Source organism: Monodon monoceros, unplaced genomic scaffold (genome assembly GCF_005190385.1).
Source record: "Monodon monoceros isolate NGI ecotype Baffin Bay Population unplaced genomic scaffold, NGI_Narwhal_1 Super_Scaffold_5, whole genome shotgun sequence".
NCBI classification, from domain to species: Eukaryota; Metazoa; Chordata; class Mammalia; order Artiodactyla; family Monodontidae; genus Monodon; species Monodon monoceros.
This window is the reverse complement of record NW_021703782.1, coordinates 107,961,984-107,977,044: the sequence shown is the minus strand read 5'-3', so window position 1 is coordinate 107,977,044 and position 15,061 is coordinate 107,961,984. Positions and strand designations below refer to the sequence as shown.

The 15,061-nt window shown below is 59.0% G+C and overlaps 1 protein-coding gene across 1 annotated transcript in view; it reads left to right on the top strand.

Moving 5' to 3' along the window:
• FIBCD1 (fibrinogen C domain containing 1) overlaps positions 1–15,061 on the top strand; it is a 30,648-nt gene that overhangs the window by 13,961 nt on the left and 1,626 nt on the right. The window contains exons 3-5 of the mRNA XM_029203435.1: positions 51–210; positions 621–757; positions 10,487–10,583. Coding sequence (XP_029059268.1) covers positions 51–210; positions 621–757; positions 10,487–10,583 — 394 coding nt within the window. The remainder of the gene's footprint in view (positions 1–50; positions 211–620; positions 758–10,486; positions 10,584–15,061) is intronic.

Sequence of the window (15,061 nt, the reverse complement as noted above, 5' to 3'; positions counted from 1 at the left end):
ACCCGGAGCTCCACCCACCCCGGAGCTCCACCCACCCCTGTGCTCCGCAGCTTCTCTCCGAGAGCCAAGGCCACATGGCTCACCTAGTGAACTCCGTCAGTGACGTCCTGGACGCCTTGCAGAGGGACCGAGGGCTGGGCCGGCCCCACGTCAAGGCTGACCTTCAGAGGGCGCCTGCCAGGGGATCGCGACCCCGGGGCTGCGCCAACGGTGAGTGGGGTGGGGCTGCCTTCCTTGGGTGACCTGGGTACCCAGGTTCGTCCCCACCTGCCCCACTAACAAGGAAACACTGCTGCTGTTTGCTGAGGACTTCCTGCTGCTGGGCAGCACTGAGCGCCCTACCTACACCCTCCTGTTGACCCCTCTCCCAGCCTGATGAGGCGGAGCTCATTGTACCCATTTTCCAGATGAGGAAAGTGAGGCTCAGAGAGGGTGCTCACTCACCAGATTCACCCAGGGAGAGGCAGGACCACGGTCTGACCCCAAGCCCAGTGCTCTAGAGCCCACTTGACATTGCTGGATGGACAGACAAGTCAGAGAGACCCGGGGACGGCGTGGGGGGCCGTGGCGAGGAGACACGGGTGCCAGGCCCAGTGCCCTGACGGCCTTCCCTGTCTCAGGCTCTCGGCCACGCGACTGTCTGGACGTCCTCCTGAGTGGACAGCAGGAGGACGGTGTTTACTCTGTCTTCCCCACACACGACCCCGCTGGCTTCCAGGTCTACTGTGACATGCGCACTGACGGTGGTGGCTGGACGGTGAGTCTCCGGGGCTGTGTGGCCAGCTCGGCCAGGCCCCGCTTCCTTTGGGCCCTGCAGATGGTCAGGGCAAACCCTGGGGTGACCCAGGAGGCTGTGCACATGAACCTGGGGTGCTCTGAGGGGCTTCTCACCCAGCCTTCCACCCTTGGCCTGAGCAGAGACCCTGGTGGTCTCCTGGCAAGGAGCCGTCGTGATTTCTTTGCACCTTTTGGTTCCTGCCTGGGAGGGAAGTGGGAGCAATGGAAAGGCAGGGGTGAGACAGCCGTAGGTGGCCCTGAGACCTCCCCTGTGCCAGGAGAAAGGGGTGGAGGTGGTGGGGCAGAGGCCCTGGCTTGAAGACCTAGGGGTCTCCAGATCTGCCAGCTGGGAAGCCCCTTCTAGAGCAGGGTCGGCCCACTGGTCTCCCACGGTCTCTGTCGCAATTGCTCAACTCTGCCTTCACGGGGGCGGGGAACGTAGCCACAAAGCAAAAATGCCTGGGGGCTGCATGGTGGCATGCAAGGGTGAGGGCGACATTGTTAACCATCCAAGCAGGAGGCGAGACGGGGAGGCCTGAGCGAGGTGGGTGGGCAGGGGCAAGCAGAGGCTCTTGGGGGGCGGAGCCTGCTGTTAGGAGCTGGTGGGAGAGCCGCTGAGAATCCCCCGAGGACCCCGAGACAGACACACCTCTAAACCTCTCTTCGAGCTCCAGAGGAGAGTTTAAGTGTACTGGATTCACATTCTGGGCCTAAAAGCGCTTTTGTTTTCCTAACTCGGAACATCTGAGTTACGGCCTTTGTGTCTGGGAACCCCTTGGCAGGCAGAACAGCTCCAATGCACCAGTCAGAGCCCAGAAATCAGAGTTAAGGGTTAGGACAGGCTAAATGAAGCACCAAGACGCCGGCCTGGGCCATGCATCTTCCACTCCAGTGGACTTGAAGCCAGTCTCCTGGGAAGTCAGTCAGGATTGGGGCTGGGAGGCGGGTAATTCCTCGGGCCCGGGCTTCGGGGCCGATTAGAGGGGAGTTGATGAGGTGCGCCGGCCTGCTCAGCCCTCCCTCTAGGACATCTGGATCAGCTGGCCTGGAAGAAAGGTCCATTCTCAGCTGAGAAGTGCTTGCGAGGCCGATAGACATTAATATCCATTTGGGATTCCGTCAAAAGCAATCTCGTCCCAGATACCTCTGGGCGTCTGTCAGGCTTACCTCCCTGCCACATGGAATCGCTCGGAAACCCAATTGCTTGGGAGGGAGCTGGCCGCCGCCTTGCTGGACCCCGACACCATCCACCCTCATTAGGCTCCGTGTCCAAGCTGCCGGGCCTCAAGTGCCAACACCGGTGGGCAGGACGCCTGGGGCCGCACATGTCAACTGGAGCCTGCTTCCCAGAGAGCCGGCCGGGCCTGGGCGAGGATGTGGCTCGGCATCCCTGCCCCCTTAGGGACACTTTACAGTTTATATACCGTGGCCCTGCCTGGCACTGTGCCAGCCCTCCTCCAACTCCTGGAGGCCAGCCGGGCAGCCCACGCAAGTCCGTGGAACTGACTGTCACACGGTGTCACTTGTCAATTCATGGACTCAACCACAGGGCGCCAACCACAGGCCAGAAGATTCCGCAGCAAGCTGCCGGCCGGGCGGGGAGCTGGGTGACTCAGCTGACTTGTGTGAGGGCTGTGGAGCCCCTCACGCCACCTGGGGTTACCAGAGAGGCTTCTGCACTGGGAGTTTGCAGCTCTGGGAGGTGAGGCAAGGACAGTGTTCCAGGCAAAGGGAAAACGTGCGGGGTCAGCAGGGAGGCGGCAGGGCTTGTTCTGGGACCGCGGTGGCTCCGTTCTGCTGGTATGGCACCCGCGGGGCCAGGGCCAGGTGGAGAGGCAGGCAGGGCCTGGGTCGAGTGGCTTCTGCAGGTGCAATAGGAATCGGGCTTTTACCTGGGGGGCAGAGTGGGCTCCTGCTGCCCTCAGAATTTCCCCACGGAGGGAGTGACCCAGAAATGTGGGGCTGAGGGGTGGAGGGGGCGCGTGAGTTCCTCGGGCCCTGAACCCTTGCTGAGGGCGTGGGAGTCGCCACCTGGGAATGAGGTCGGGGACAGATGGACACACGCCTCAAGGTGGCCTTTCCGCTGATGTGGCCACTGGCCCTGGCTGAGCCCCAGCCCTGCTCTACACTCACCAACGACCCCAGTGACCCAGGCCACAGAGGGTCACGCTGGTCAGCAAGGCCACTCCTGAACCTAAGACATACACCCAACCCCACCCCTGCCCCAGAAAAGAAGGGGGAAGGCAGGAAGGAAAGGCCGGCCCCTGCTGACCTGTGACCCTGGGCAAGGGTCGCCAGGTCCTTTGGTACAAGGCCTCCCGGGTCTACCCCTCATGCTCCCTTTTTGTACCTGTCACAGGTGCGGCTAAGCAATCACTGCCCAGGTGCTACCCGTCTATGTCCCAGCCAGGCTTGCGCTCCGCGGGGCAGCGACTTGTCATCTGGTGGCCACTGCAGCTCAGGGGTCCGTGTGGTTCTTGCACACCATCTGTGCTGCCTAAATACTTGCCGGACAGGTGACTGTTGGCGTCTTCTGGCAGTGTAACTTCACCTTTCGGATCCTCACTTTTCTCATCTGTTAAATGGGTTAATGTAGTGCTCTTCATTCATGGTGGGAACAGTCAGAATCCTCCACAGGGTGCTCACCGGTAGGGAAGGAGCAGGGGAAGGGGGAAGGGACAGCAGGGGTCCACGGGAGCCTTGGGGATTCCCTGCCAACAGAGGAATCTGGCTCCACCCTGCAGGATCTTACAGTCAAGCAGTGTTTTGTTTTGTTTTTTTGCGGTACGTGGGCCTCTCACTGTTGTGGCCTCTCCCGTTGCGGAGCACAGGCTCCGGACACGGACGCTCAGCGGCCGTGGCTCACGAGCCCAGCCGCTCCGCGGCACGTGGGATCCTCCCGGACCGGGGCACGAACCCGCGTCCCCTGCATCGGCAGGTGGACTCTCAACCACTGCGCCACCAGGGAAGCCCTCAAGCAGTGTTTTTAAAGGGGAAGAAGATTCGTAAAATCAGAGGCCAAATTTCCTCATTTGGAAGGTGATGCATGGGACGAAGCAGCCATTTCCAGTTCATCTCCCCGGCCCTGCGAGACTGGGAAGATCACATTCCCTCTTGGGGCATCCCCTTCCTCGTCCAGCCAGTGGGGTGGCCCTCGTATGTCACGTGGCCACCTTTCAGGGCCTAGGGAACAGGGTGACCATGCCCAGGACCCCATGTGTGTTTTATGGTTGGAAGGAGGGTCCAGCCCGGCATCAGCAGACTGGGTCCCCTGCTGTCCTGCCCCGAGGCACAGCCTTGTCCCCACCAAGATCCGCCTCCGCTGTGCGGCAAACTGGGCCTGATTGCCAAGCCCTCATCTTTGCATAATCACCAGCCGGGGCCAGAGAAATCGGGTCCAGTTCAGCGTCTCCTACAGTGGGGACCTGTGATAGGATTGATTCTGCTCTGCGCCCCCGTGCGGATCCACAGCAAAGCCAGCTTCCCCCAGCGCCATGAGCTGAGTGGCCCGAACCTGCGTCCTCTACCAGGCAATTTACTGCCTTGCGGGGTCGGCCGGCTCAGATAGGCCTCTAATTGGCTCCACTGCGAGAGAAACCCTCCCCTCCCACCATGCCCATTCCTGCCCTACCTGAGCTCCCCAGGTGGGAGGAAAATCCTTCTCTCATCAAAGAAGCCGCCACCTGAGCAGAGCCCAGCCCAGCAGGGGGATCAGGCTCTGGACAGATGAAAAGCTCCCCAGCCCCAGCCAGCATGCCTCGGGATGCGCTGGGGGTGCCGGGTAGCAGGACTTGGGAGTCCACCAGGGGTGCTGTCTCCTCCCTGTGTCCCACAGGCTGTGGTGGCAGGAGGACCTGCCGTGACATCAGTGCCCCAGGCTGTTGTCGGGCTCCGAACTGCTCTGGGGAGTCCTCGGAGGCCTGCACACGCTAACAATGACCACGGCGACTGGTGACAGCACCCCTCTGGTCCTTGACCCATTAGGTCAGAGAAATCTGCCTCTGTCCAGAGCAATTTGGATTTCTCAAACTTTGAACGTAGACAGGGTGATGCACGTGGAGCTCGGCCCGGTGCCTCAGCATCTGATAAATGGCAGCTCTGAGCGGTGTTTGCCAGGAGCCGGCAGGCACCGACTGCCAAGCCTGGGAAACGTGGCAGGGAGCCAGGCCCAGGGGTACCATTTGCAGTCAGAAATAAGGAGTGGGCCCACTTCCTTCTGGGCTTGGCAGCTGGTTCTGAAGGGGAGGGAAGTTAGACCTACTGTGCTCCGTCCCCCCCACCCGCACCGAGCGTACACCTTTTTCTTCATTGCGTCTTTGCCGTGATCCTGCAGGGGTCACCAAGGCGTTGCTGGTGGGGCCTTTTTACAGAGCGGGAAACTAAGGCTCAGAAAGGTCCGTGACTTGTGCGAGGTCACACAGCCCAGGAGAGGCAGAGCCGGGATTTGAACTCAGCTCGGCCTCCGTCCAGAAAGTGTGCTCTTGCCGCAAGCCCAGGCAGCGGGGCTGGGGTGGGCGTGCTATCCAGAGGTGTCCAGAAAGGATTTGAGGGGTGACTGTCTCCCGGGAGAGCGGGCAGAGTCTCCCCAGGGGCCGCCTTTGAAGGGCTGCGTGTGCTCGCCTGTCCAAGTTCTCTACGCTTTAGAGACAAGAACCCGCCTCCGCCACAGCCCCGCCACCCCTCCTCACGGGTCGCCTGCTCGGGACGCCGCAGCTGCGCAGCCGACACGATTCTGCCTGTGACTGGTTTCTGTAGCAGCTTCATCAGAGGTGAGGGAAAATCTCAGATGCTGCTTCGTGGGCTCGCTTCTCAGGCGGTAGAGACACACCCTCCCCGTCTCGGAGCGTTTGGACCCACCCCGCCTCTCTCTCTTGCGCCTCAGCTCCTCTGACCACCTACCAAGACCCTGCTCGATCTGCAGTTCGGCTGAGCATCTCCTCCTCCAGGAGGCCCTCTAGGAACACCCTCCCACCACCCCAGCAGGCAGCTCATCCTCCTCTGAGCTCCCAACAAATGTAACAATTGTTACCCTTATGGGGTGCCCCGTATCAACCAGCACATTTATCCTTGTGGGTTGGAGCTGCTATAATTCCCGTTTTACAGATGAGGAAACGGGAGCACAAGGATCAAAAGGACAGGCCAGGTTGGGAGCTGCTCTGCCCTGAGACTGCTGGCTTGTGCATCCATCCATCTCTCCTGGGGCTGTGAACTTTCTGAGGGCCAGAGTCCCGCATGAGTCCAGGCACACCATACGGGGTCTGGAGCAGCAAACCTGTCATTTTGCAGAAGAGAGAAGCCAAGACTTAGATGCTCACACTGCCTGTTGGCTGGAGTCTGGCTAGAACTTGAGTCTCCTGAGTGCCAGCCCAGGGCATTTTTTGGAGCAGATCTGGCTCAGCTATGATAAGGGCCACGGGGGATCATGGGTGTAGGGGAGCAATGTCCACCCGCTCAGCCGTGGGGTACCCCTCGGCTGCCCTCAGTCTTTGTGTACCGTCAGTCTCTCCTCTTCTGGTCTCAGTGGGCCCCCACCTTGAGGCACCCCCATTCTGCAGAGGTCACCCCACCTCTCCAAACCTTACTCTTCTCATCTGCCAAATGAGGGCACAAACCGCTCCCTCCCGGGCTGTGGCGGGGAGGGCTGTGACTGTCCTTGAAGGCACTGGGGTGACCACACAGCCGGGCCCCGACACTCGGGAAGACTCCACACTCTGGGCCGCGTGGCAAACAAGAAGCAGGTCGGACAGGGCCCGTCTGAGGAAGGGGCCCCCGGCAGAGACCAGACCTGCAGAGCACGAGACAGGCCCCGGGAGCCCGTCTGACACACACGGGAGAGTCAGCCGCTCTGCTGCACCCCTGTCTCCTGCCGCCCCAGTGCAGCCGCTCCTTCCTTTGAAACCGCCCAGCACCATCTGCAGGACCGTGTGGGCCCAGCGCGCCCCTGGCAGAGCCTCACGAAGCGGCACTTGGAAGACGCCGGGCAGCAGGCTGCTGGCTTCTGAGAATCCGCACCAAGAAAACGCACCCCGTCTGTCTTCCCACTCGTGGCACCTGCCCAAGAGGCCGCGGAAGCGTTTCTACATCAATCACTTTGCAGCCGGAACCCTAGGGAGAAGGCCCCAGGAGCCAGACTGATGAATGTTTTAGCCCTAAAATTAACAATTAGTTTCCCTACCTTTCCCCCACTTTTTGCCTAAGTGGGGACCCCTGTTCTGTGGGCAGCGTGGAGGAGGGGGATCAATCCTTTACTCGCTTCCCTCTTCTTATCTGGCTGATCCTTGCTCTGTGACTGAAGGCCTTCTCGTTGGTGACATCCTGCCATCTGGCGTCCCCTGAAGTCCAGCTGGTTTCCAGAAATCTGAAGCCACAGCTGCAGTTCAGCCTGAGCCTCTGAATCAGAGGAAACATGCTCCTGGGAGCCTTGCAGGACCCGTGGATGACCTGTGCCCTGTGCTCACTTGGAACACGCTTCTGCTGACCACGATGCACTGCGATCGGCTCGAGGGCAAGGCCAGGGTTTCGAGTCTGAGATCCCAGCCAGTGCCCAGCATGCTCAGTCACTCAGCGTTTGAACCAAGGAATCAGGGCAGCCCATGGCAAAGGCCGGCAACATCAAACTGCGGGTTGTACTCCGTGGGCAGGTGGAGAAATCAATTTAATGGGTTGTGATCAACATTATTTTTTTAATCAAATAGAGCGGAATAGAGTAGAACAGGATAGAGAATATTAGCGCCTATTCATCTTAAAGGCACGTATCCTTTGGGAAGCTTTGGCTTCAGATACAAACAGCTGTGAGTGTATGTGTCATGATGTGAGCTGCATTTCCCTGGACCACGGTCCAAAAGTCTAAAAGCCACGCGGCGTGGATGTGTCTTCAAGGGGTGGTTCATGCTTCGTTACCACTCAGGGTAAAGCGCCCGTGTTAGCAAACGATGCTGTGGCCTCTGAGCTGCTGCGGACTCGAGCCGTCTCGGCGGAATGCCTGCCACTCACAGCTGACTGCAGATACCTTCCCAGGTGGAGGAGAAAGGCAGGGAGGCCCAGGTGGCCTTGAATGTGCGCTCATCCCCTCTGATCATACACCCAGACCGAGCCCCAGCAGGGGCCCTGCCTGTTACTGGCGCCCAGCCCCGCAGGGCAGAGGGAAAGAGGGGCCGAGGACGGTGGCTTAGAGGTCAGCTCTTGCCTTGAGAGGCCTGGCAAGGAGGCAAGGGGGCAGGCTTGGGAAGCCCTGGCCAGTGACAAATGAGAGTGTGGACGTGGGGGGTAGGACATCGGCCTCCGGGTGTCCAGCCTGGCCTCAGGCTGAGGGGTGAGGTGTGGCTCAGACTGCCCACTCACGGCCACCTAACTTCTGGCCAGTTTCTGTCTCCTGTAACGAGGAGGGGGCCCAGGGGACACAGAACCAGCCTCCCAGGGTTGGGGTAAGGACGTGCGTGTTGCCGGGCAGGGAAGACTTACGCAGAGCATATGTTGTGGTCAGCTCTCAACCCCAGCCGGTCTTGGCCACTCTGCCCGTCCGTCCCCATTTCTGGGGTTCGGGTCCTGCCCGTGCCTGGAAGCGTGGTAACCCCACTTCTACTTCATAATAGCGGGAACAGGAACAATACCGATGGCAATACTACTACCAGCCACTCGGTAATTTATTCCTCGCTGAGGTCCAGGGAGGTGGGCTGATGAGAGCGTGGCCTGGGGCGCGGGGCGGCGGGAGGAGGAATGATTTTCCCAGACCACACCTTGGGAAATGCAGGGCCCAGGACCCGGCCCTTCCTCAGGGCCACCCTGGATTCCTTCCCAGATGCCGGCCCCGCTGGCCACACGCCACTCGTCAGACCAGTCCTACTTCCCGCCTGGATGGGGGTCCCCTGAGCCAGGCCTCTCCCCATGCTCCTCTGCCCCGAGGGCCCTGACTCAGTCTCCCCACCCTGCTCCTGACATGGAGATTCTCAGTGGAACGTTTGAGCGAATGAACGAGGCTTGGGGACGTGCCCTGGGACAGGAGGCTCAGGAGGAGAAGGGCCCAAGTCAGGAAGGAGGGGCTGGGTGTGGCCTGGGGCAGGGGCCAGGGAGGGGGAGGAGGGGTGGCCCTGGCCGGCCTGCATCCCGAGGATGTGGGTCTCCTTGGCTGGTGTGGATTGAGCATCTACGGTGTGCCGGGCCCCTGAGCTTACTCTCGGTGGGTCACCGATGGGGGAGGTGCTGCCGGGGTCCCCATTTTACAGAGGTGGAGACTGAGGCTCAGAGAGGTGGGGCAACTGGCTGGTGCTGTAAGGGGCAGAGCCCGAGCTCTAGAGCCCAGGTTTGTAACCACTGCCCCCCCATGCCCCCTCCCCGGCCCCTCCAGCCCTCCTCTCCCCCGCCTCCTCCTGCAGAAACAGGCTCCGCTGTCCGATGCCTTCTCGGGGGACCATCTGAGCTTCTGCCAGGATCAGGCCTTTCAAGGGGCGCGTGCTCAGGGTCCCGATCTGCAGCCATCAATACCTCTCTCCGCTGGCTCTCAGATCTCCGAGCCTGATCAAATTTCCTTCCGCGCCCGTCCCTTCTGAGGGCTTTCACGTGTCAGGGCTGGGCCAGGTTGCAGGTAGCGAACAAGAAAAAAAGGTGTCACCTCCCTCCTGCCACCTGAGGTCAGAGCTGCCCAAGCGCTGTGACGGATGGGTCCCCACGGACAGATGCGGAGCTGCGGGCAGACGCAGCTCCGGGCGGCTGAAATCAGGCTGCTTAGGGATGAAACGGGTGGCTCGCTGGTGCTGTGGCCAGATCTCTAACACGTCCGGTGTAGGCGTGGATGGGGGTGCTGGGGGCGGATGCTACCTCCCTCTGCTAATGAGCAAGAGAAAGGCTTGTTAGAAAGAGTTTGGGGGCGGGGCGGGGGGCGAGCTGGGAACAGGATTGTCAGTGGATCTTGTACAGACTCAAGGCAGCTCTGGCCTGGACTAGCGTGGTACTTATTTCAAAGCAATTTAACCGATGGGATTCCCGACTCCCAAACCAAGAATGTTATTAAAATGAAGAACAGAGGCAGCCGGGCTGCTTGTCAGTACCCGAGTCACACCCCCGCTGGCTGTGGACCCCTGGTCCTCCCCTGAGAGGTGGCCGGGGCTCTGCTTTCCCAAGCCCCCATTCATCCCCTGCCCAGGCTCTTTATAAGGGGGGATGTGCAGTGCGTGACTGCAGCAGGGGCGTATGGAGAGACAGAGCTCTGGTGGCCAGGCCTGTGTGTGTGTGTGTGTGTGTGTGTGTGTGTGTGTGTGTGTGTGTTATCGGGTTTTAAAAACTTGAGAATGGGGTTTTGTTCAGTTTTGTTTTGACCTGGGAAAAGATATAGGGACCCTTGCTCACCCCCTTATTTGACCAGTGAGGAAACTGAAGCCCCAGCAGGGATGGGACCCGTCCAGGGTCCCACAGTGGGGCGGCAGAGGTGGGCCTGGAAGCCAGGCTTCCTCCACTGCACCCCAGTCCACCCCGGTTCCTTCTTGAGGGGACGTTTCAGGGCCTGGGGGCATTCGGTCCGTCCCCCCTCGGGCCACCGCGAGACTCCCGAGTCCCTGCTCTGCTCTGGGGCCCGGTGGGAGCTGTTGAGGGAAATGGAGGCCCAGCCCCTGCTGTCCCCAAGCAGGCAGGTGAAGGGAGAGTGTGGAGCAGGGGGACGCACGTGGGGTCCTGGGAAAGCTGGAGCTAGCTCTCCATCCTCCTCCTTGCTTCACAGGTGTTTCAGCGCCGGGAGGACGGCTCCGTGAACTTCTTCAGAGGCTGGGAGGCGTACCGGGATGGCTTCGGCAAGCTCACGGGCGAGCACTGGCTAGGTGAGCCTCCTGATGCCCGGCCCGCGGGGTGGCCTGCCCTCTCCCTGTGTGCCACGCCCTGTCACGTCCGAGCCCCGTCCTCACATGGGTGCCGTGTCCAGTGTGAAGGAGCTCCACGAGCATGAAACCAAAGGCGGTGCGCTCGCGGGGCGGGGCACGTCCCGCAGAGATGTGTGCTTTTCCTGCCGGGGACGCCCTGGGACTTGGTCGCTGTCCTGGATCAGGCAGCTGTGGCCAGTGCAAGGGCACTGTTCCAGGTGCTGGAGGACCAGGACGACCCCAGTGCTGCCCTGCGCTTGGGGGTCAGCACTGCCCGATGCTGTGCTCTGGACACCGCGGGCGCATCTCCCCAAAGAGCGGCCGGTCGGCGCTCCTGGTCACAGCTCCCACGGTCCCGGGGCCGGCACGTATTCCTTGCCTGGCACAAAGAAAGGGCTCAATGAGCTTATGTTAATATTATTATTATCACTATTATTTACTTACTATTTATCTTGAAATTCACTCAGTATTTTAAAATGTAAATATCTCACATAATTTCATTCTAAAGAATGACATCTGTCAACATCGCAGGTCGGAGGTCATGTATATATTTGGCAGGAAGCTGTGGCCTGAGATCAGGTTTGGGGCTTTTTTGGTTTGTTTGAAATATCATTCACTATTTTAAAGGGCACAATTCAGTGGTTTTCATTATCAGTATTTCTTTTCTCCTTTGGCCGCGCTGCGCGGGGGATCTTAGTTCCGCAGCCAGGAGTGCCCCCTGCGTGGGAAGCGCGGAGTCTTAACCACTGGGCGGCCAGAGAAGTCCCTCTGGTTTTTAGTATATTCACAGAATTGTACAACCGTCACCACGATCTAATTCCAGAACATTTTCTCCACCCCCAAAAGAAACCCTGTGCCCCTTTAGCAGTCATCTCCCATTTATATTTTTAACATAAAATAAACATATGTCATTGGAGCCACGTACCCACCCCGCCCCCCGCCCCACCCCCGAGCATCGTTTGAATGACCTTGAACACCTCACGGCATACCTGTCCCCCTTCAGCTTTCTTGGGCACGGATTTTGGGAATCTTCCCCAGCCAGGCAGGACGGGAGAGCAAGGTGGAGGCATGTGGCTGGCCGGGAGCACTAACCAGGGGGCGCTGGGTGCCAAGGTCTGGGCTCCAGGTGGGGGTCAGGAGGGTCCCAGGTAACCCAGGAGAAGGTGGGTCCCAGGGGCGGGATGCAGATGCGTGCCTACTCTCCTGTGCACAGAGGCACCTGCTTTGCACTGTCATTTGCTTAATGTCTATCTCCCTCCCACCTGGAGTCCATGAGAGGGTCAGGACCCTCTCTGCCCTGACCTCCACTGTGTCCCCAGTGCCCAGGCGAGCACCAGCCACAGGAAAGGCCAGACACCCCAAGATGGACCTCGTGACCTCAGCCCCTACGTACCACACTCCTGCTGTGTGCTCAGCCCATTTTATATACATCAGCCCTGACACCGCATGCCCACACAGGGGGGATGGAACTGCTGTGTCCTCTCCTTTTAGGGATGAAGATACTGAGGCCCAGAGAGGTGGCAAGTAACCCAAGTCATAGGCTGGTGTGTGTGTGTGTGTGTGTGTGTGTGTGTGTGGGCGCGCACGCGCACGAGTCGGGGAAGCCTGAGCCGGATTCACATGCTGGAGTCCATCCAAGCTCTGAACCATACCCTGAACTGAGTGAATGAAAGCAGGGCAGGATAGGGGTCAGGGGAGAGAAGATTCCAGGTGGCGAGTCCCTTCCCCATCCCCTACACCCAGGTGGATGTATAAAGATAGGGAGAAGTTGGTCAGGTGGGGACCCTGTTCCTGCAGCACCACCCACCCACTTGGAGCAGCACTAGTGCCTCTGCCACTCCCGGCATCTTAATTGAAATCTGTCGGCAGCCACCGGGTGTGGGAGAAGCATTTAAGCGGGGCCCTGATTAGCTCCTGACAGACAGGGAGCCCTGACGAGAATGTCAACTTGAGCCCAGCCCTCGACTGCCCTGCGCTCTTCCCAGCCTCTGCTTTTCCACACTCTCCTGTCACCTTCTCATCGTGTGTTTTGTCTTCTCCTATTGAGTTATGGGAGCTCTTTATATATTAAGGTTATTGATTCTTTGTCAGATACACATGATACATAGTTACTCCTGGTCATTTGTCTTTCAGCTTTTTTTTTTTTTTTGGTAACATTATTGCTTATTTCCTAGAAGTTTTCAATTTTTATGTAGTCAATTCTGCTAGTCGTTTCCTTCCTATCTTCTGAGTTTTAGGCCCTGCTTTCCCCTCCTAGTTTTATATCAATAAAAATTTTTTAAATAGCAGTATTTTTAAAGTGCTTTTTCAGTGTTAGGTGGTAGGTTCGGGTCTTTAATCCATCTGGGAGCTCATTGGGGCGATGATAGGCATCTCAGTATTCTTCCACCAGGGTCTTCCTCCCCACTGTCTGTGATCTGAACTCTGATAGATGATGGGGTTGGATCTTGGCTCACCCCCAGGGTTGTGAGCAGCCTGGCAGATCAACAAGGGCTGGAGAAACCCAGAGAGTAAAGACTGAGGGGGAGGTAGAGGCAGGGAGGGAGGTGGCCTTCAGGGGAAGAAGGGTAGAGGCAAGGGGGACCAAATCCCAGAGGAACCCGGCCCTCCCTCAGGGCACCCTCATGGGCACTGGGGCTGCGCATGGAGCCCTGATTCGCCCGGAGGAGTGGGGTGCTAATGATGGGCACCAGCGACCACTCAGTGGTGGGGAAAGGAATCTTCCAGCATCCCCACTGGGCTGCTCTCCCTCTTGCCCTATTGCTGGATCAGATTATTTGTCCTGGGCAAGAACTGAATGACATATTTTTAAAGTCTTGGAGTACGTCAATCAACTTGTTAACAGTAGTTAATTCTAAATAATTGTTTACAAAAGATGATGAGTTGGGAAGATACATTTTCACTTCATTTTTCAGGTACTGCTGGATTTTGTTCCTTTGTTTAAAGACCATGCGTTATTTTCATGATGATGATGTAAAGCAGTGTCCATTTTGAAAACATAAATAAATAGAGTTCCAAAATCGGGGGAAAAATACCTTAAAAACAAAAGTACTGAATGAGAGCACAGCGTCTGGGCAAGTCTGCCTGGGTTCAGGTCCCAGATCTGCCACTTACCAGCTGTGTGACCTGGGCCAGTTCCTTAACCTCTTGGTGCCTCATTTTCCTCACCTCTAAAACAGGGAAAATAAGAGCACCTGCCGGGGCTTCCCTGGTGGCGCAGTGGTTGAGAGTCCGCCTGCCGATGCAGGGGACGCGGGTTCGTGCCCCGGTCCGGGAAGATCCCACGTGCCGCGGAGCGGCTGGGCCCGTGAGCCATGGCCGCTGAGCCTGCGCGTCCGGAGCCTGTGCTCCGCAACGGGAGAGGCCACAACAGTGAGAGGCCCGCGTACCGCAAAAAAAAAAAATAAAAAAATGTAATAGCACCTGCCTCATTGGATCCTGACAGAAGCAGCAAACGCCTGGATAACGTGTGCAATGGGCCAGGCGCTGTTCTAAGAGCTGTACAGGGACGCTTTGATGACACTGGACTCGTTGTCACCCCGCTGGCTTCATGAATGCACGTGCAGCGCTCAGGGCAGTGCCTGCACTTTGCCGTCCCGGTGGGGAGGTAGCTGCTGTCAGTGTTGCCTGTGGTCTGCCCTTGACAGCTTGGAAAGCCCTCTGGCCCTCCCTCCACGGGTGTGCAGCCTGGGGCCCAGAGAGGGACAGCAGCTGGCTGTGAGCCTCCCGCCCAGGGAGGAGCGAGAGAGGCAGGGAGACGAGGCCCTTATGCTCCCGAGGCTGGGTCCTCGGTGAGGAACGCGGCTGGCTGCTCTGAGGTTCTGGCGGGTCTGCTGTCTGTACGGCTGTTGCTCTTTTCATGGCTCCTTCTCCTTCGCCCTGGACCTGGACCCTGGACCAGAGGCTTTCCTCTGGGCTGGGTGGGGAGGGGGGTGCCGCACAGCCCTCACACCCTAGGGGCGTGCACACGCTGACCCGTGCAGGAAAGGAAAGCGGGGTGGCGGGGGGGGGGGAGTGGCTGATGAAATGTCACTCAATGCTGATAACTTGTAAGGCATTTAATTAAATGCCCTCTTAATCAAGAGGTAATCAAACCGGCAGGGAAGCACCTTGAGTGTGAGTGAGTGTGCGGAGGGGGAGGGGGAGGGCCTGGTGTGAGACCCCCAAGGAGGGCGCAGGAGAACTGAGGAGGGGAGGGACGGGGTGGGGGAGGAAGGGGGACAGGGGTGGTGAGGGGCCATCCAGAGCCAGGCCCCAGAGACGGCAGAGGGCACGGTCTTCTGCCTCTCATCCACGAAGCCAGCATTTATTGAGCACCTATTGTGCGCTGGACCCACCCTCAGATGCTAGGGTTCTACAGTGAGCGGGACAGTTGTGTTGCTCTCTCATGGAGCTTCCACACGGGGTGGGGGGGAGGCCCGACAAGGAGACAGGCGGCC